Consider the following 21,421-nt stretch of genomic DNA (forward strand, 5'->3'; position numbering starts at 1 on the left):
TCTGGAGGTGTCCTGTATCATAGTGTTATGTGAATGGCTTTATTTACAATAATAAAATAGAATAGTAATATTATTATCATTACTATTATTAATTTGCAGGTATCCTGTATCATAGTGTTATGTGAACGGCTTTATTCATTACATGTAAAGAGCTGCACTTTGTTTGTGACGAGCAGATGGTTAACAGCAAAGCTCAGCGTCAATTTCCAGAGGGAACGGCTGAGACTTTGTTCTTTTCTCTGCTGTAAGAAAGTTCCTGGTTATTTCATCATCTGATTTCCTCTGACTGTAATTCCCGGGTCGCCCCTGTAATTACATATCTGGCCGAGACGCGTTTATTCAGAGATCTGTGTGTGAAGCCAAAAAAAACTCCGAGAAACTTTTCAATGACAAACAATCTGATTTCTAAGCAAATCCACGGAGAACACATTTACAGAACTGACATCATCTCCCGCTGGGAACAAGTGTGTGACTGCGATGTCGTTTCTACTGTGCAAAAGAAATGGCTAAGTTTAATGAATTTAATATTATAATAAAATCAAATCACTTTATAATATTATTGATAAACATAGATTTGAATATATAAAATATTACCAGTTTTAAAGGATGTATAAACCCATTATAGAAGAATCTTTAATATGGGGATATAGATAAAAATAATAATAATAATCCACATTTCTAAAATGTATGTTTTTTATTTTATTATTATTAGAGGATCTCCTATATCATATTGTAATGGGTGCAACATTATTATTAATAATAATAATAATAAAATATGTTAACAAATAGAATTCTATGGCAAAGAAAATGTAAGAAATTCATTTAAATTTGTATAGGTTTAGCCCTTAATTTTTTTTCTATTAATGGCTCATTTTTCTTTTGTTTTAATGTAATTGTTGGGGATTTACCCTGTCCATGGGTTGAAAATGAGGATTCAAGGACATCGTACAACGAAGCTGGAGAAGACCCTACACTTCCTTATTTTACATTTCACCATTACGTGTGGGGAAGAAGAACAGACACTTGCTGACTCTTCACTAGTTAACATCGTCCTTAGCATCCCTACCATGTATTAAAATGTATTTAATAATATTGCTTATTGGGGTTTATTGGGGTAACTTGGTAACCATGAGATAAACATTTTTGTCAACTTGCATGAAGCTTACAGATTTTCAACTCTCTTCAAAAATAAACCTGCTCCATATAGTTATTATCCGCGCTTAAAATGAATGACATCATGTTATGTTGTGTTCAATTTTTACCAAGAAAGGTATAAAAACAGACAAATCCATATGGCTCGATGCCCTAACATGATGCCGGCAGTCATGTTTAACTAGTCACTAGCGGCATGAGTAGTTCCAGAAGACTGGAAGTTACTAACTGCAATACCACTTCACAAAAAACATAGCAGCGAAGATTCAGCTAACTACAGGCCAGTAAGTCTTAAATCGGTAGATGCCAAGTTAAGGGAAACCGTGCTAAAGGAGAGGATTATTAAATATCTGGAAGCAGCATATAGTAGATTATAGCATTATGCACACTGTTCTGTCAGAAACACCACAAGAGAGCAGACAATACAATAAAGCATCAGAAAATGCAAGAAGGGTGCTGGGTTGTAAAGCCAGAGGCGTTGGTAGCAGGAAGAGGGAAGGAGCTTCTGCCACAGATCTCTGGACAGAACTCACCTACAGTATTGTACTATTTCCACAGGCCTATTCCACATTTCTATAAAAATCTTTTGACCTTTATGTTTGCCATTGAGGAGGTCAACAGTGATCCGGGAATCTTACCAAATATCATTCTAGGATATCATTTATTTGATTCATGTTCCAGTGAAAAAAAGTGTCCTTCAGATTTTATCCGGACCAGGAAAGACCGTCCCTAATTACTCCTGTACTAAACGAGGAACCCTGGCTGGTTTTATTGGGGATGAACTTTCTGACACCACCATACCCATGGCACAAATCCTAAGCATGTATGGGTACGCACAGGTGAGCAGAATATGCACCGTTAGTACAATTGTTTAATATCTTTGATGTTAGTTACCTTGGCTTACAAGTAGACAGTTACCCACTGCTTCAAGAGACCAGAGATGGTCAAGGGCTGTTGACAAGACCCTGCGATAGTAGGAGTGCAAGTGGAGTGAAGGCTGAAGAAGTGACGCAAGAGGGACATGAACAAGCGAACTCCACTATGGATGGAAATAGGGGAAGAGAAGGAGGGGATAAGAGAGAAGGACATGGTGAGAGAGAAAGAGGAGGGGAAGGTGACATTTTCGACCCATGGGTTCATGCAAAAAAACTACAATAAAAAGCTCAATTGGGTTTATTTACTAAAGGTAGAGTTGGAAGGAATGTTTGGAGGAAAGTTTATTAACCTCTTTGTGACCCTAAGGACCCTCAGGGCAAATTACCAACTATATTTTAGGGTTTACTTTCCCATTTCCCATTTATACTAGCTGCATATAGAATTTATGTACCAATGTTTTTACATTGTATTTAACTTATACAAATAATAATAAGAAAAAGGGAAATAACGGTTTGAGAAAAAAATAGCAAAAACATAAAAATCTCTCCGGCCCTGTAGTGTATCAGCTCTGGTCCTTAAGAAGTTAACACTTAGGACTGTACATGGAATATCATTAACATATGCAGAGCAAGGGGTTCTGGTCAGTGGGTATGAACAGGAAACTAGTGACAGGGGAGGAGCTTGTGAGCAGGAAATAAGGTTATGAAAGGAAGAGATTCACCACTTTCCAATCATTTTGGAAGAGTATGCTCCTGCACAGGGCAGATTGTATCCGACGGGAAGATTCTCTTAGCTCGCTTTATGCTCCCCTGTGATTAGGGTAATATTTAACCCGTTTGCTGCTGGTGTGGAGAGATGTAAAGCTGGGTAACAGTATTCCTTTCGGTTTCCATAGTTACAGGGGTGATTTAAAGTGACAGGCCTAATGTCTCATGTTTAGATTATACTATTTGTCCTGCGTTTAGAAATACCTAATGTTTTCATGGTTTTTATTTTTGCTTTTTTCGACAAGTTATTGGGCAAAAAGTAAAAGTAGGATTTTGCTATTTCAAAACCAGTTTGTTTCCAAATCTAGTAATTCTTCCCTCATGTTCTATTTTAGGTATCTTTGAAGGCGGCCAATGCAATTTACCCAATCACACCATATATTTTTGAAAAATAGACACCTCAAGGTATTTCAAATGCCAGTACTGTAACTCCATGCATGAGATTCTACCACCAGCCTTTGCCAAAGTTTGTGGTATTAATTTGTTTGTATTTTTTCACACAAATTACACTATAGGTATAAATTTATAGCTGCAGGTATACGTTATTATCAAACAACACCTCTCGATATGTGTTCAGCAACATTTCCCGAGAACAGTGATACCACCCATGTATGGGTTTGCCTGATGTTTGGGAGCGAAAAGGCCACATTTGGGAAGTGCACTTTTCCCCCCATTTTGGTCAGTCTGTGCCTACACCCTATCTTTGAACCCGGCCACTCCAATTTACCCCTTGGGTATCTGAAATGCTTTTACTTTAGCTGGGCTCCATTGACTTGGACATCTTATCCACTTTCTGTCCTCAAACTCTCTGCTCGACCCCCTGCAATCCGGTTTCTGCCCACAGCACTCAATCAAAACTGTTCTCACCAAAATCACGAGTTACCTTCTATTTGCTAGAAACAATGGCTACTACTCTAGCTTAATCTTACTTGACCTCTCTGCTGTTTTTAACACAGTCGACCACCCCCTCCAACTACAAACTCTCAGCTTTCTTGGTGTCCGTGACACTGCTCTCTCCTGGATTAACTCATATCTTTCCAACAGGTCCTCCTCGGTGTCTTTTGCTGGCGACTCCTCCTCCTCTATGCCTGTGTCTGTTGGAGTACCTCAGGGCTCTGTCCTGGGTCCTCTACTGTTCTCCATCTATACTTCCTCACTTGGAAAACTCATCGACAGCTATGGATTCAAATACCACCTCTATGCTGATGACACACAAATCTATCTCTCCACCCCCAATCTATCTGCATCTGTCCTCTCTCAGATCAGCAGCTGCCTATCTGGCATCTCTTCCTAGATGGCCTCTCACCACCTCAAAATAAATATGTCTAAGACTGAGCTCCTTCTAATCCCTCCCTCTAACTCTATTCCCCTATCTGACCTTTCTATCACTGTTGACGGTGCCATCACCACACGTCCGCTGCCTCGGAGGGACCCTAGACTCTAACCTATCTTTCATCCCTCACATCAAATCACTCTCTAAATCTTGCCACTTCCATCTGCGTAACATTTCCAAAATTCCTCATTTCCTGACTGTCAGCACCACAAACAACTAATCCACTTCATCGTAATCTCTCATCTGCCAGGCTATTCTAACTCACCCGACGCTGTGCATCTGCCGCACCTCTCTGCGAGTCCCACCACTGGCTCCCCATCTATAGCAGAATTAAATTCAAAATACTCACTCAATCCTACAAAGCTCTCACTAACACCGCTCCCCTCTACCTATCCTCCCTCATCAGCAAATATACACCAGCCCGCCCGCTAAAATCCAACAATGACCTGCTCCTTGCATCTTCACTCATCGCCTCCTCCCATGCCCACCTACAGGACTTCTCTTGCGCAGCACCAACCCTCTGGAACTCTCGTCCCCGTGCTACCAACTCTACCCTCCTTCAAACGCTCCCTAAAAACTTTTCTCTTCAGGGATGCCTACCACTGACATGAACATCAAAACCTCTCTCTCACCCACTTACAAACCTTATCTCGCCCCACAATAACATCATTCACTACCACGCAGTCCTCACCTCCTGTTTCTCACCCCTTATCCATCTAGAACGTAAATTCCTACAGGAACAGGGCCCTCCATTCCTCTTGTATGTGTATGTCAAATGATTGTCATTTTGTACTTGTCGTTATCTGTAAAATTTTTACCTTGTACAGCGCTGCAGAATCTGTTGGCGCTTTATAAATAAAGTATAATAATAATAATAATGTATATGGGGTATTCCTGTACACGAGAGGTGTTTCTGAAGACAAATCAAAAGTTGTTTCAGAAGTTTTTATGTAACCAGGGTAAAACATACTGAAATACTGTGTTTGGATAGAATGGGTTTGTTAAAAATGAAAAAAATAAATGTTACTGCAATGTTTAGGACGGACTGGCACTAAAATGGTTAAATAAAAAGTGTTAAAATGCCCCAAGTAAAATACTTTGGGATGTCATCTTTCAAAAAAATATATACTTTTGTTGAGCAGTTTCTCTTTTTCTGGACGCTATTGGGGCGCAACTCCCCCAGAAACAGCAATGCGAGTCATTCATATTTAACCCTGTAAGTGCCAAAATAAATGAAAATATGAGGTGTTTCCAAGAACTGATTGTGTCTGGCCGCAACGTCCCTAATTACTCTTGTGTGAATGATAATAAGGTGGATGGATTTATTAGTGATCACCAATCAGGTGCTACCATTCCCATAGCACAGTCTGCAGAAGACCCAGAACACGATCCTAACTGCTAAATTCTTATAGCAACTCAAGTTATCAATTTGCTTACATTGCAAACTTGAGTCTTAATTGAAAGACGTCTGAAGTGCTGTATGTGATGGCTGTTTGATGTTTTGCCCAAAGATATTTCTAGAAACAGCTTCACAAAGGAAACAACCTCTAGCGCTATAGGCTTGTGCTCAGTCTTCTGATATAATGCAGGGAGAGTCCAGGAAGTGGGTTATTACTTCCTGGGGATTAAAGGAAGTGACGGACATTTTATAAAAAAAAAAACTATGCTAATGGTGGATGTCAGAGCTGGATAATATGAATACAACTAGAATACAAAAGGGACATTAACACAAATTGTGCATTTCTGTATTAAATCATATAATTTGAAATTCAAATAGAATAAAATCCTATCCAATCACCTCTGTGAATTAAATTTAAAAAAACATGACATATGCAGAAAAATCAATGATAAATTAAAAGTGCTGAATAACATTTACATCTGAGAAACCGATAAATATTATTAAAGGACATAAAACTGCCGATGAGTGAAACTTCCTTCTAAAACTAACTAATACTCTAAAGACATTTGATTAAAGTCTGTGTTTGTATATTTCTGTTCATGCAGACAATTACCGGCGCTCTGCGGTTTTCTTATAATTTAAAACCAACATAGAATTGCGATCCCAAAACACAAAGTCCTGCATCTATATTGAGACTCCATTGCAATGAATGAGACCGCACTGTATAAAAAGAGCCGAGATGTTCAGGTTCATTACAATGATATCAGATGCAGCAGATGCCACTGACCCACACGGTGCTCGATTCCACCAAACCCGGCAGACACTCTCTGGCACTCGGCAGGTTACTGGGCTACATGATGCTGATCGCTGGGTCTCTTCCATTGAAACGTCTCGTTTGTTTGTTGCTCCTGTGTGTGACGCCCTGCAGATCTGAGATCCAGAGCCCAGCACCGGCCTGTCATCTGCAAGTCATCAAACCATTTGAAGACTATGAGTATTTTAAAGATGGGGACATTATAATTGGAGGAGTTCTCACGGTGAATAATCAAATGAGGAATTTTTTTTTTTCTGGACAGGATCATTTTTCTCCCCAAATAATCTGTGTCACGTAAGTTCCCACAACTAACCATAAAAATAATATCTGCAGAACAAATTCATTTTATAGAGAGCCCAAAACAACTAAGGGAAGTGACTATGTTAAGCAGTTAATCCAGTTGCTCTCCAGCTGTTTTCATACATTACATTTTTGAGTGCTATTTTGAGGTAAATATATACATATTTATGACATTTTTTATTACTTTTTATTAGGCTGTTTTGTGAAATTAACGTTACACAGTGTAAGATGTGTTTTTTTTCTTGCAATATTATGAATTTTATGCTATTGACTTGATTGGGAGAGTTAATATCTTTTTGTAAATCTACCCATATAGATTTAAAAAAATATTATGAGGATATTGGAGAAAATACGTATCTGTAAAACAGAGGTCATTGTGTTTTACACTAAGGAGCTGACATCCCCTTTTGAGAACATGATAAATGCATGATAATGGCTACAAAGGTTAACCGAAATGTTCATTATTTTTTATTTTATTAAACCAACTCTTGAAACATTAGGACTGACACTATGTAGAATTGGCAAGAAAATTAAAACACATTAGGATGCACAAAAGAAAAAGAGATTGAGAGTTTGAGGAGGGAACAGACAGAAATAGAGGGACTATACTATGTACCGCCCAAGGATTCCTATATTTCATAAGATTTTTCTCTTCAGAAGAAGTGTATAAGATGAATTTTCAATGTCTTTTTTATGTAGATTTGTCTTTAAAAAAAAAAATAGACATTTTCAATCTGTGAAGAGGGGCCACATGTTGTACTGGGTGGGACCAGACTCAGCCATGACCACCACTGTCCACTGTATTCAGACATTTGCAACCATCTCAGACAGGACTAGGAATGGGCTTGAGACAAAAATATTTCACAAAGGTCCTTGATTTATCTTCCGCAAGACATGCCCTACATTAAATAAATATGTGAGGGTAATTACGGCACTCACGCTAGTACTCTCTACTGACCCATGAGCAGTTTTGCCATTCGTTTAAATCTAGAACCTTTGCCAGTTGATGGTAACATGGTATTCCTACAAAGTCTTAATAAGTGTTTTTATCTGGCAGACCTCTGACTATGTTCTTCTGCTTTAATCTCATTCTTCTACCTTTACAGCCCAAGTCCCCTGGATTACATCAATTTACTGGTCTTTCTTTTCGCCATTGAAACATTGAACAACGACCCAAACATTTTACCAAATATTACCCTGGGTTATCATATATATGACTCCTGTTTAGATGAAAGAAAAGCTGTGAAAAGCATTCTTCAGATTTTGTCTGGCCGCGGCATGACCATCCCTAATTACTCTTGTGCGAATTCTAACAACGTGGCTGGATTTATTGGCGATCACCATTCTGCTACTACCATTCCCATAGCACAGTTACTAGGGGTGTATGGATACGCACAGGTGAGAAACCTGAATGGTCTTCCATGTATTGTCTGACATTAGCATTCGGTTTCATGGTGAGATCACAACCATGTCTGACTCCAAGCTGTTATTAGAAACGTTTACAGCAGAATGTTTACACTTTTCTTTTCCATTTTGTAGATCAGTTATGGAGCGACAGACTATGCGCTGAGTGATAGACGTGTTTATCCGCATTTCTTCCGCTCTGTTCAAAATTATCTTGTCTATAATAAAATTATTTTGAAGATTTTAAACCATTTCGGATGGACCTGGGTGGGAATACTCGCGGTTGATGATGACACCGGAGAGACAGAGAGTCAGGCTCTGAGAGCGTATCTGACAAGTTATGGAATTTGTATTTCCTTTACTGTAAAAATTAGTTTATTACAAGAACTATCTGAAAATATGAAAATGATGTCAGAAACGGTTTTAATGTCATCGGCTCAAATTATTATACTCTGCGGTTCTTTCAGCATCAGAATTATTGACATTTTAACTCTGTGTCTCAAACATAAAGATATAACATTAATCCTTCCTCCTGCCTGGGCTTCCAATGATTATCTCACAGATTACTTTGTAGAACCCCTGAATAGCAGTCTGGCCATAGAACCGCATGCTCTAGCGCTGCCGGATACCGGAAGTTTCTTTGATAATATCCATCCTTCAAACCGTCCAGCAGACAAGCTTCTCGAAGATATATGGATATTGTATTATAAATGTTTATCAGAAAATTCTGAAAAGAATAGGCTTTATGAAGAGATCTATAAAATCTCTCTGTGTAACTGCAGTGGGAAACATACATTACTTGTTAAAAATCATCTGACGGCTGGTGTTTCTCCCCGGGTGTTTATTTCAGTGAGTGCTTTAGCTAAAGCTTTGCATGACATGCACTTATTTTATAACGAGAACGCAAAAGGAAATACAATCCAAAACATCTATAAACACCAGGTATGTATGAAATACAGACTGCTTCACGTGTCAGACGCTGACGGACATACAGGAAGAATTTCTAAGGCTTTATTTAAGAATATGAATTCTGGTCAGCCTTTACACCTCATACCTCCCAACATTTCAAAATGTGAAAGAGGGGCACTTTTTTTTTTTTTTAAATCTCGTGGAACCAATACAAGCAATCACACTTTAAAATGTCGCGCTCGCATCTCCACTTAAAACACGCTTTATTTTTGTCAGCACAGTCATGCATATTAAAAATAACCAACACATTGAATTGAATTCCCATAAGGCTCAGCCAGACATACTACTTCTATGATGCTGGCTGAGCGTCATGGGAAGTGCAGCAACAGTAAAGCTGCAGATGCTAGCTGTGAACTAAAATTTCCTTTGATTCTCAGCCAGCCAGGTGTCCACCATAATGCCGGCTGAGCATCATTGGAAGAGTAGTCCACAGCAGCAGAGACTTTTTTTTTAATTAAAAAAGGCTAATGTTAGCCTCCCTCCTTTTGGAATCAAAACATTTGCTATTGCAAAAAATTTATAGATGAAAAAGTTCCATTTTATTCAGTGGAACAAAACATTTCATGTAAACAATTCATGTAAACAATTTTTACATTGTTTCACAAAGCTATGTTTCACAAAGCTATGATTGTGAAATTTGTGTTTTTTATTTCTTTTTATTTGCCAACCTGACCCCCAGTTATGCACATCTGCCCCCAGGCTTGCCCATCCTGCCTTGTATCAACGATTCAGGCTGGGGGTGGTGTAATGGTGTGGGGGACATTTTCTTGGCACACTTGGCATTGTTTAAACGTGACAGCCTACCCCAATATTGTTGCTGACCATGTCCATCCCTTTATGACCACAGTGTACCCATCTTCTGATGGCTATTTCCAGCAGGATAATGCAAGTAGCAAAGCTATCTTCAGGCTAGGTTTCCACTTGGGTTTTTGTCCGGCGTTTTTTTCTTGATGAAAAACGCCAGGAAAACTGCCAAGAAAACTGCCGCTGCATTTACCTGCGTTTGGCTTGGTTTCCATTTGGGTTTTTTTTGCTAAAAACGCCTATAAAAACGCCAATAGCGCCACCTGGCGTTTTTTTGTGAAAAACGCATGCAGCCAGATGTTAGCTGTAATTCAATAGGAAATCGCAAAATGCCATTTCCACTTGGCGTTTTTCTGTTTGGCGTTTTTTCAGTCCTCTTTGGCGTTTTTCTGCTTTTTTGGGCTCTGTGGCAGTTTTTCAAAATCGCAGCATGTTGACACTCTGGCGTTTTTTGCAAGAAATCTTGGCTTTTTTTCTCCAATAGAAGTCTATGGGAGAGAAAAAACGCCATGAAAAAGCCATGTGGGTTTATTGCCTTGGCGTTTTTTATGGCGTTTTTTCCACAGTTATAATGCAGAGGATGGACCCAGTATCTGTGTGTCCTACGAGAAATAGGCTGAAAACAAACAGTTTCACACAAAACAAAGTCCTGGACTGGTTCATATTGAATTTTACACCATTTGGAACAAACATGCCATTACAAACAAACATACGCGACCGGATCCTGCGTGCCAAAAGCAACAGCAAACAATTTGCACCATCATTTGGGGCCAATCTTCCCAGAGGAGCAGACATTCGTATAAAGCATGCCTTACAAACCACAGAAAAGAGACAAAAGGGTCTACCAAGTAAATGACATCAGGACCAGCAACAAGAGGGTTGAAGGGTTTGTGGTAAAAAAACAAAAAAAAAAAACAAAAAAAAAAACTGTGTTTTGCATTAACTGTTTGGTTTTTTTTTTCTCTCCCATTTTCTATAGTGTAATTAGTTAAGGGTGGGGTTTATAATCAATTAACTGTGTTGCTCTGTATATAAGGAAGTGGTTAAACTCACAGCTTGCTCACTGTAAGGGGCTTGCATTTTCTAAGTGACTTGCTTTCTGTAAGTGACCAGTTTGTGCACCACAGCAGTTAGTGCAACACAAGAGTGCAAGAGCAAGGAGGGTAAGTGACATAAAGCAACTGTTTAAATTCTATACTCGCGTCCCTTTATAAAGAATGAGCAAGCTTGGAGATTTCACTCAGTGCACATCATGCCATATGTATGCATGCTTGGAACAGCAGTTCCTGGGTCCATATCGCTGTGGTAAGTGTGATCAATTGGTCTCTCTGGAAGCTGAGGTTGGTGCTCTTAAGAGGCACATTGAAACACTGAGAGAGATTGACAACCTTGAGAGGAGTCTGTTGCTCACTGAGCAAAGTTTAGATGGGGCCCCTAGCAATGAGGGAGGAGATCAGTCAGAAGGGAGTCAGGCACATAGCTGGGTGACAGTAAGACGTGGTTGCAGTGGGGAAGGGAAGAGGAAGAGGCAAGCCAGCCCAGAGTCTCTCCCTCCCAACAAATTTGCCCTTTTAAGTGAGCATGTTGGGGAGGCTGACTCAGAGGTAGGCTTTGCGGAAAAAGCTGTTCTCCCTAACAGCCGGGAGAGCAGCTCATCCAATGTGCAGGGGATCCGAAAGGAAGGAAAGCCCAGGCAGGTTGTGGTGGTAGGGGATTCAATAATCAGGAAAACAGACAGGGTAATCTGTAGCTCTGATCGCAGCAACCGAATGGTCTGCTGTCTCCCGGGTGCCCGGGTTCGGCATGTTGCGGACAGAGTGGATAGATTATTGGGAGGGGCTGGTGAGGATCCAGCTGTCTTGGTGCACATTGGCACCAATGACCTAGTAAGAGGAAGATGGAGTGTCCTAAAAGGTAATTTTAGGGACTTGGGTAGTAAGATTAAGAAAAGGACCTCCAAGGTAGTATTCTCAGAGATACTACCTGTGCCATGCGCTACACCAGAAAGGCAGCGGGAGATTAGGCAGCTAAATGCATGGCTGAAGTCTTGGTGTAAGAAGGAGGGCTTTGGGTTCTTAGAGCACTGGGCTGATTTTGCTTTGGGGTACAATCTCTATAGTCGTGATGGATTGCACCTAAATGCAAGAGGGTCCAATGTGCTTGGGGAGAGAATGGTTAGACGGTTGGAGGAGATTTTAAACTAGGAATGGGGGGGGAGGGAATAAATACCGGGTTAGACAGTATAGAAAGGGAAGGCGATTTACTTAGTAACCAGGTGGGTGGATCTGGGGGCTTGGTCTATAAAGATAATAGGGAGAAGCATATGTTTTGCCCCCCAAAGCAAGGACAGAAAGTGATTGCAGCATCGGTGTTAAATGACAAGCTGAAGGTCATGTCTACAAATGCTCGCAGTTTAGGGAATAAGATCCATGAACTTGTAACAGTTGTGGCAACTGAGAATGTTGATATAGTGGCTGTTACTGAGACATGGTATAATGACTGGGACATATCAATACCGGGGTACTCTTTATATAGAAAAGATAGAAAGGGCAGGAAAGGGGGAGGGGTGGCCCTATATGTGAAAAATAACATCAAATCTAACTTAATACAAGTTGAGTAAAAAATTAAGGAAACCGCTGTGGTTCTCTGCAGAAGTGGCCAAAATCGTGAAAGACAAGAAGTTAGCCTTTAGTAGATACAAAAATACCCAAAGTGAGGAAGATAGACAGATCTATAAAATTAGGCAGAAAGAGGCAAAGAAAGTTATAAAAACTGCCAAATCACAGGCAGAAGAGCGAATTGCCCTATCAGTAAAAAATGGAGATAAAACATTTTTTAGATATATAAATGAGAAAAGGAAAGTTAAACAAGGATTAGTTAGACTAAAAACAAAAGGCATATATGTAGAAGAGGATAAAGGTTTAGCTGACTGCCTCAACGAATATTTCTGTTCAGTTTTTACAGATGAGAATGATGGAATGGGACCTCAGTTGGGAAAAAAGACTGAATCATTTGAAATATGTGAGTTTATCGAGGCGGAGGTTTTACTTCAGTTGTCTAAGGTAAAGACAAATAAGTCGATGGGGCCTGATGGGATACACCCCAAGTTATTAAAAGAGCTTGGGGGTGTACTAGCAAAACCGTTAACTGATATATTTAACGAATCATTGGTAACGGGAGTTGTCCCTGGGGATTGGAAAGTAGCGAATGTTGTGCCTATACACAAAAAAGGCAGTAGGGAGGAGTCGGGCAACTACAGGCCAGTTAGTCTTACATCTGTAGTGGGGAAATTAATGGAAACAATGTTAAAGGAAAGGATTGTTGAACATCTGAAGTCACATGGCTTTCAAGATCAAAAACAACATGGGTTTTCCTCAGGAAGATCTTGCCAAACAAATCTTATTGATTTTTTTGATTGGGTGACTAAAGTAATTGATCGCGGTGGTGCAGTAGACATTGCGTATCTGGATTTCAGTAAGGCCTTTGACACTGTCCCACATAGAAGACTTATAAATAAACTGCAATCTCTGGGTTTAGATCCCAATGTTGTTGAATGGATTAAGGAGCGGCTGAGTGACAGGAAACAGAGGGTTGTAGTCAATGGCGTATATTCAGAACAAGGTCTTGTTACCAGTGGGATACCTCAGGGATCTGTACTTGGACCCATTCTCTTTAATATTTTCATTAGTGATATTGCAGATGGTGTTGATGGAAAGGGATGTTTATTTGCCGACGACACAAAAATTTGCAACAGGGTTGATGTTCCTGGAGGAAGAAGCCAAATGGCAAACGATCTAGGTAAGCTGGAAAAATGGTCAGAGCTGTGGCAATTGGCATTTAACGTGGATAAATGCAAAGTAATGCACCTGGGGCATAAAAACCCAAGGGCAGAGTATAGACTATTTGGTACTGTCCTAACCTCAACGTGTGAGGAAAGGGATTTAGGGGTAATTATTTCTGAGGATTTAAAGGTAGGTAGACAATGCAGTAGAGCAGCAGGTAATGCTAGCAGAATGCTTGGTTGTATAGCGAGAGGTATTAGCAGTAGAAAGAGGGAAGAGCTCGTGCCGCTGTACAGATCACTGGTGAGACCTCACTTGGAGTATTGTGTACAGTACTGGAGACCATATCTCCAGAAGGATATAGATATGTTGGAGAAAGTGCAGAGAAGGGCTACTAAAATGGTTTATGAATTACAAAATAAACCTTACCAGGACAGGTTAAAGGATCTTAACCTATATAGCCTGGAAAAAAGACGGGACAGGGGGGATATGATAGAAACATTTAAATACTTAAAGGGAATCAACAAAGTAAAGGAAGAAAGTTTATTTAAAAGAAGAAATAAAACCACAACAAGAGGACACAAGCATAAACTAGAGGGGCAAAGGTTTAATGGTAACATCAGAAAATATTACTTTACGGAAAGGGTAGTGGACGCATGGAATAGCCTCCCAGTGGAAGTGGTAGATGTTAATACAGTAAAGTCATTTAAGCAAGCATGGGATAGGCATAATGCCAAGCTAGATATAGGATAAGGGCAAGTACTAAAGGAGAGTACTCAGAGGTTGGGCAGACTGGATGGGCCTTCTGGCTCTTATCTGCCGTCACTTTCTATGTTTCTATGTTTCTATGAAACCTAGCCATAGACTTCTATTGGAGGAAAAACGCCAAGATTTCTTGCAAAAAACGCCAGAGTGTCAACATGCTGCGATTTTAAAAAACTGCCACAGAGCCCAAAAAAGCAGAAAAACGCCAAAGTGGACTGAAAAAACGCCAAACAGAAAAACGCCAAGTGAAAATGGCATTTTGCGATTTCCTATTGAATTACAGCTAACATCTGGCTGCAGCCGTTTTTCACAAAAAAAACGCCAGGTGGCGCTATTGGCGTTTTTATGGGCATTTTTAGCAAAAAAAAAACAAATGGAAATCTAGCCTCATAAAAATAGGGCTGCCCCATATCTCTGGAATCTACTTTCACCGAACCTTCAGCATTCACCCTCCCACCATTCAAGAAACTTCTCAAAACCCACTTCCCTGTCACTGATACAACTCCACACTACCTTTCACTCTTTGTCTATGCCTTACGCTTGTTCTCACCCCATTCCATCATGATTGTAAGCTTGCGAGCAGGGCCCTCTCCCCTTAATGTATCAATTTGTCTGTCAATTCTCGTCTTGTCATACCCCTTGAATATATGTATTTTATTAAGTGCTGCATAAATTGTTGGAAATAAAAGATAATAAAAATAATAATAATAATAATAATAATCCTCTCAAACTGGTTTCTTAAACATGGCCATGAGTTTACTGAACTCCAATGGCCTCCATAGTCACCAGATCTCAATCTAATAGAGCACCTTTGGGATGTGGTGGAACAGGAGGTTTGCATCATGCCTTCATGTGCATATGGACCAAAACCTCTGAGAAATGTTTCCAGCACCATGTGCAAAGTATGACATGAAGAATTAAGGCAGTTCTTAATGCAAAAGGTGGTCCAACCCAGTACTAGCAAAGAGTGTAGCTAATAAAGTGGCCAGCGAGTGTATATACAGATCAGCCATAACATTATGACCGCCTGCCTAATATTGTGTAGGTCCTGACGGGTCAAAGCGTGGACTCCACTACACTGAAGGTCTGCTGTTGTATCTGGCACCAAGACGTTAGCAACAGATCCTTTAGGTCTGTAAGGTGGGGCCTCAATGGATGCATCCTGGTGCTATGTTTTCTCCAGGTAAATGACGCATCCGGCCATCCACCTGATGTAAAAGAAAACGTGATTCATCAGACCAGGCCACCGTCTTCCATTTCTTCCAGTTCTTATGCTGATGTGTCCACTGTAGGAGCTCTTGTCTGCAGACCAGTCAGGGTGCCCATCCTGACCCCTCAGCATGGGCACCCTGACTGATCTGTAGCTACACAGCCCCATATTTAACAAACTTTAGTGCTCTGTGTGTTCTGACACTTTTCTATTAGAACCAGCAATAACTTTTTTCAGCAATTTGAGCTACAGTAGGGATTTGACCACATGGACCAGCCTTCGCCCCACACGTGCATCAACGAGCCTTGGCTGCCCATGACCCTGTAGTCTGTTCAGTGTTTTTGCTTCATTGGACCACTTTTAGGTGCTGACCACTGCAGACCGGGAACACCCCACAAGAGCTGCAGTGGAGATGCCCTAACTCAATTATCAAGCCATCACAATTAAGCCCTTGTCAAAGTTGCTCATATCCTTACACTTTTTCCTTCTTCCAACACATCACAACAACATCAAAAAGTTAAAAGCAAAACCCACTGTTTTGTAGTTTTACATATTTCTTCCACAAGTTAGGTGTCACTGAAGGGAAAATCATGCTTTATGATCAGCAGCATCCCTTGAGAATATACAGAGATTTTGGTAATTTTATTAGACAGCAAAATCCTATCTTAAATATTACATTATATTGTTTGCAGTTTTTGAACTTTGTCTTGGGACAGAGAGGGTTTTTTTAACTGATATCTCTAGCGAAAGTACCTTGTTTGGTACCTATTTTAAAATTTATTAGTATTTAATATTATTACACACATGGTACAGGAAGAGGGGCAATCTTCAAATTGAAAAAGGGCATGAAAAGGCTTAGGGTATTACACATGCAGCATTAAAGAGAAGTGAAATAGCATTTAATGTCTAGGAGTTCCTTGCAAATGATTGCAATGTATTGTTTTGTTCTAAATCATTTTTAACAGTTGCATCGCTATATAAAAAGGATAAAAATTGCATCTCAGTTGGGCCGCATGTTATACGATGAACATGGAGAATTTGCATACTATTACACAATTACAAATTGGGTGTTTTTATCAAATAAGTCTGCAATTAGAAACATTGTGGGTAACTTCACTGAGTGGGCTCCAGATGGTCAGCAGCTAATCATTGACTCGCATTTAGCAATATGGAGGAACAAAGACAACCAGGTAAGGGGGGATTATTGTTTTTGTTTTCCTACATTAAAATTAAGCTACATTTCTATAAACTTTACAGACATAGAGTATATTAAAAATAATTTAACAGAAATAATATAAACTCACCAGCACCATACATCTTAAAGATGGTAAAACAAAACCACTTTGACGGTGTAATGGTTCTAACTTGTGAAAAACCCTGTAGCCTGAGAGCCATAAACGTCACACTTAAGACTGAGCATCCTAAACACCCACTAACCAGACCTCCCAGCCAGACCTCGCTAAGCCAGGCTCTGGAAAACCTCCCCCAGACAACACACAAATGTCCAGGCAAGTACCGTATTTGCTCGATTATGAGACGAGGTTTTTCCAGAGCAAATGCCCTTATAATCGAGGTCGTCTTCTAATCAAACCTGAAAAATGTCTGCTGGGGCCATGCTGCTTACCGGGCTTTGGTCGCGAGCAGCGTCTCTTCTGCAGCAGGAGAACAGGAAGCTAGCACAGTCCTCACATAATTCTGCCTCCCTCCTCCTTCCTCTGGGGGCGGGGACAGAGAAGTTGCTCGCACAGCCGGGCCCCTGCAGAAGTCTGCGAGTGAGAGATCTGCTGTTCAGGTAAGGGGATGGGGAAGGTTTTTTTGTGATTAATGTGTGAAGTATGTGTGATTAATGGAATGAATGAGTATTTAAATGTTTGTGAATGAGTGTGTGTGTGATAGTATGGATGTGTAAGGGGGGTGGTGGTGGTAGCATGGCATAGGAAGGCTGTAATCACACTATCATCCCCAGGTTCCAGCATGTACAGGCTGCCTTGGCTTGATAGGAGTGTGATTGCTGTTAGCAGTTATATATATATATATATATACCTCCAGAAATGCATTTTAAACCCCTATATGCCACTCAGCCCTATGATATGCCTTTTAACCCCCTATATGCCAGAGTGGCATATAGGGGTATAAGGCATATCATGGGGCAGAGGGGCATATAGGGGGTTAAAAGGCATATCATGGGGCACAGTGGCATATAGGAGTGTATATGACATTTCTGGAGGCAGAGTGGCATATAGAGGGTTGAAATGCACATCATGGGGCAGAGTGGCAAATAGGGGGGTATAAGACATTTCTGGGGGCAGAGTGGCAAGCCTGGGGGCAGATGTGCATAACTGGGGGGGGCAGGTTGGCAAATAAAAGGAAATAAAAAATATATATTTTTCTCAGTCATAGCTTTTATTAAATAAGAAAAAATAGTTTACATGAATTAATATTTACTAGTAAAGCTTTTTTCCTATAGGGTCGTCTTAGATTCAGGCTTTTTGGTTTTTTCCTAAATTAATATTTTGATTTTGGGGGGTCGTCTTATAATCAGGGTTGTCTTATAAATCGAGCAAATACGGTATTTCCTCACTTACCTCAGGGATACCTCAGGTCTTTTTTAGGGGATCTCCTTGCCCTGGGAGCATAGAGGAAATTCTTCTTTCCACAACAGTCTCTGATCGCCAGGCTCCAGGTTTTAATGCCCAGCACCTATGCCTGATGCAGACCACATAGGAATCATAGACTGGATCCTGCAAAGCTCTAGTCTCTTGGAAAAGCCTGCATGGATCCAAGCTGTTAGTCCTAAAAAAAACACAGCAGCAAGCTTTAATGAGGCTTTAATGTGGAACTGAAGCAAGACCCTCCCCCGAAAACAATGCAAAATGCAACATTTCTGGGACCACATTCACTCACTCTCTCACTCATGCATTTTCTTCTTCATCCGCATCTTCGCGGCACCTTCAGGTTTATGATTGCACTTTATGTGGAGCCACCACATGGACAATGTCCACTGCATGTGCACTTATTATACTCTCCTTGGAGAACACTTTCAAATGCTGCTGTTTGCAAGGTTATTTCATAAATGTATTAGAATAGGGAATACCAAGGGCTTGTGAATTAAGGCAATGAATGATTTTGATCTTGTTGAATGATTTTCTAATTATATAATCATCCAATCATGTTCTACTCCTAATGTATTTTTCAAAACAAAGGAATTACATCTTTATTTAGAAAATTTTTGCAGATTTATCTATTATTCTGTGATTGTGCTTCTTTATTCTTTATTAATTTATAAGAGTGGCTCAAACAAGAACTATTTTTTCCTGTTTGTAGATTCCAAGGTCTCAGTGTTCAGAGAACTGTTTGCCTGGATATCGAAAATCCCTGAGACCTGGAACACAAATCTGCTGCTACGACTGTGTCCGGTGCTCAGAGGGAGAGATATCCAACAGATCTGGTATAATAGATTATATAGAATCATACACATAATTTACTCATAGTAAGTGTGTAGGAATGAAAGCCTGCTCCTGGTAAGGTAGAGGGTGGAGCCATGGGCGTAGGAACCCCTAAGAATCTGGGTGAGGCAGCATTTTCCCCCATCAGATCCCCACGTTGTCCCCCTTCTCACACTATCTAAGCCCTCCCACACTAACTACCCCCCTGGGGGGATTTCTTCATTATCGCCCCCCCCCTGCATGAGTTACTGGGGGTTCCTATGCCCATGGGTGGAGTTGGGGGGTATTGAGAGCCACAAGGAGAGGCAGGTGTAGCTATAAGTGATCACAATAATAGACAACCAAGACAGGCATGGGTTGACTAGAGCTGGGCATAACCTCACCCACCCGGGCGGAGCAGAAAAACTACCTGGCAGCCGACAACCAACTGTGATACCAAGCACCTTACAGATATTATGAGAAAGACCTTTTTACACAAGCTCCAACCTCAATGCTTCTGCACACAGCTGGTTCACTTTCACAAATGCGCCTCAGTGCACTAAAAAACCTCATTAAAAACATAAAAAGTAGTAACGGTTTAACCCCTTAATGACAAAGCCCGTACATGTACGGGCTCAAAATGCATTGTTTTCAATGGGTTTAGGAACTGTACATTTACTCAAGAAATCTACTTATAGTGGGGTTTTGTTTTTGTTCCTTGTTTGGTCTTTGAGCTCCTCCGTTATATTTACTTCCATGTGAGATGAGTGGACCAGATTCTTGGCAAAAGTGGTAGAGGTTAGTGCAGCAAGTGACTTGAAACACGCATGGGATAGGCATATGATTCCTGAAACTAAAACAAGGCGAAGGAAAATTTGGGCGATTAGATTTGGGGCTATTTTTGTTTATTTTCAGTTCAAATCTAAGAAATGTAAACAAAAAGAAGTAATTTAACATTAGTTAATATGGATACACTTAGTGGGAGGGAACTATATACTATATTATATTTTATGTTTAATTTACATATTGAGACATAATGTTACTTTGCGTTATTTTTCAGACAGTGAGAACTGCATTGTTTGTCCAAGAGATAAATGGTCTAATGAGAAAGGTGATCGATGTATTCCAAAATCGGTGGAGTTTCTATCATATTTGGATGCAGTTGCTGCAGTTTTATCCTTTGCATCAATTCTGTTTTGTCTTGTAACTGTTGTAATATTACTGATCTTCATTGTCTTCAGAGATACCCCAATTGTGAAAGCCAATAACAAGAACCTCAGCTTCCTCCTCTTGGTCTCCATCATGCTGAGCTTTCTCTGTGTGTTTCTGTTCCTCGGTCGTCCTGAGGATGTAACCTGCATGCTGCGCCAAACAGCTTTTGGAGTCCTCTTCTCATTAGCCGTGTCTTGTATTTTAAGCAAAACAATCATGATCTATATTGTTTTCAGAGCCGCGAAACCCGGCAGCTCCTGGGCAAACTGGGTCAGTGTGAAAGTCTCCAATTCTATAGTACTGCTCTGCTCATCCATTCAAGTTATCATTAATATTTCCTGGTTGGCCATTTCCCCCCCATTCCAGGAGCTGGACATGCGCTCTTATCAGGGAAAGATCATCGTTCAGTGTAATGAGGGCTCGGTTATCGCCTTCTACTGTGTCCTGGGTTATATGGGGCTTCTGGCAGCTCTTAGTTTTATTATAGCTTTTTTAGCCAGGACATTACCGGACAGTTTTAATGAGGCCAAGTACATCACCTTCAGCATGCTGGTGTTCTGCAGCGTTTGGGTTGCGATGATCCCGGCCTATCTGAGCACCAAAGGGAAGAACATGGTGACCGTAGAGATTTTTGCCATAGTGGCTTCAAGTGCAGGACTTGTAGGATGTATATTTATTCCAAAATGCTATGTAATTGTTTTTAGACAGGAATTGAATACAAAAACATATTTACTTGGGAGCAGAATTAAAGGTTTAACCAAATAGTTATAAGAACCATATTTTGAATTATATGTTTTATTATCTTATAACTGTCAATGGTCAATTTTAGAAACTTGAATAAGTTTTCTGGACATCAAAAGACATTTTTGCACACAATACCCCAATGTCCTGGACTTTTAGGAAATATATTTCTTATTTATAACAGGCAACTATTTTAACCCTTCTATCCTTTATCAGTTGCAAGAAAGGTGAGGCGTCCACATGTTGGGAATCACAGAGATAAACTCAGCACCACACAAAGCAAAACACACACGACAGGAACCAAATAAACCTCTGTAGACATAGTGTAAATATAATGTTTATGCCCATCGTATCAGTATAAATGAGTTAATGACTGCATTCAGAACAATTAAAAGATTCTCTTATTGGAATTCAGATGATGCAGACTTCATGTATCCATCCCTCAGTCAGACATTAAGTAAACCGAAC

General features: G+C 40.3%; 1 protein-coding gene across 1 annotated transcript; it reads left to right on the top strand.

The window, feature by feature from the left end:
* The first annotated feature begins 16,588 nt into the window (after window positions 1-16,588).
* LOC128467780 (vomeronasal type-2 receptor 26-like) lies at window positions 16,589-20,977 on the top strand. The gene is made up of 3 exons (XM_053449503.1): window positions 16,589-16,765; window positions 18,900-19,023; window positions 20,061-20,977. Exons 1-3 carry the CDS (start codon window positions 16,589-16,591, stop codon window positions 20,975-20,977), a joined length of 1,218 nt encoding a protein of 405 aa, XP_053305478.1.
* Window positions 20,978-21,421: the final 444 nt, after the last annotated feature.

This window comes from Spea bombifrons, chromosome 1 (genome assembly GCF_027358695.1).
Source record: "Spea bombifrons isolate aSpeBom1 chromosome 1, aSpeBom1.2.pri, whole genome shotgun sequence".
Taxonomy (NCBI): Eukaryota; Metazoa; Chordata; class Amphibia; order Anura; family Pelobatidae; genus Spea; species Spea bombifrons.

Excerpts from the sequence above, each read along its gene's own strand:
- LOC128467780 (XM_053449503.1), top strand. The coding sequence starts at position 16,589 with ATGTTATACGATGAACATGGAGAATTTGCATACTATTACACAATTACA. Across the intron at positions 16,766-18,899 it reads GGAGGAACAAAGACAACCAG|ATTCCAAGGTCTCAGTGTTC; the intron begins GTAAGGGGGGAT and ends TCCTGTTTGTAG. Across the intron at positions 19,024-20,060 it reads AGAGATATCCAACAGATCTG|ACAGTGAGAACTGCATTGTT; the intron begins GTATAATAGATT and ends GTTATTTTTCAG.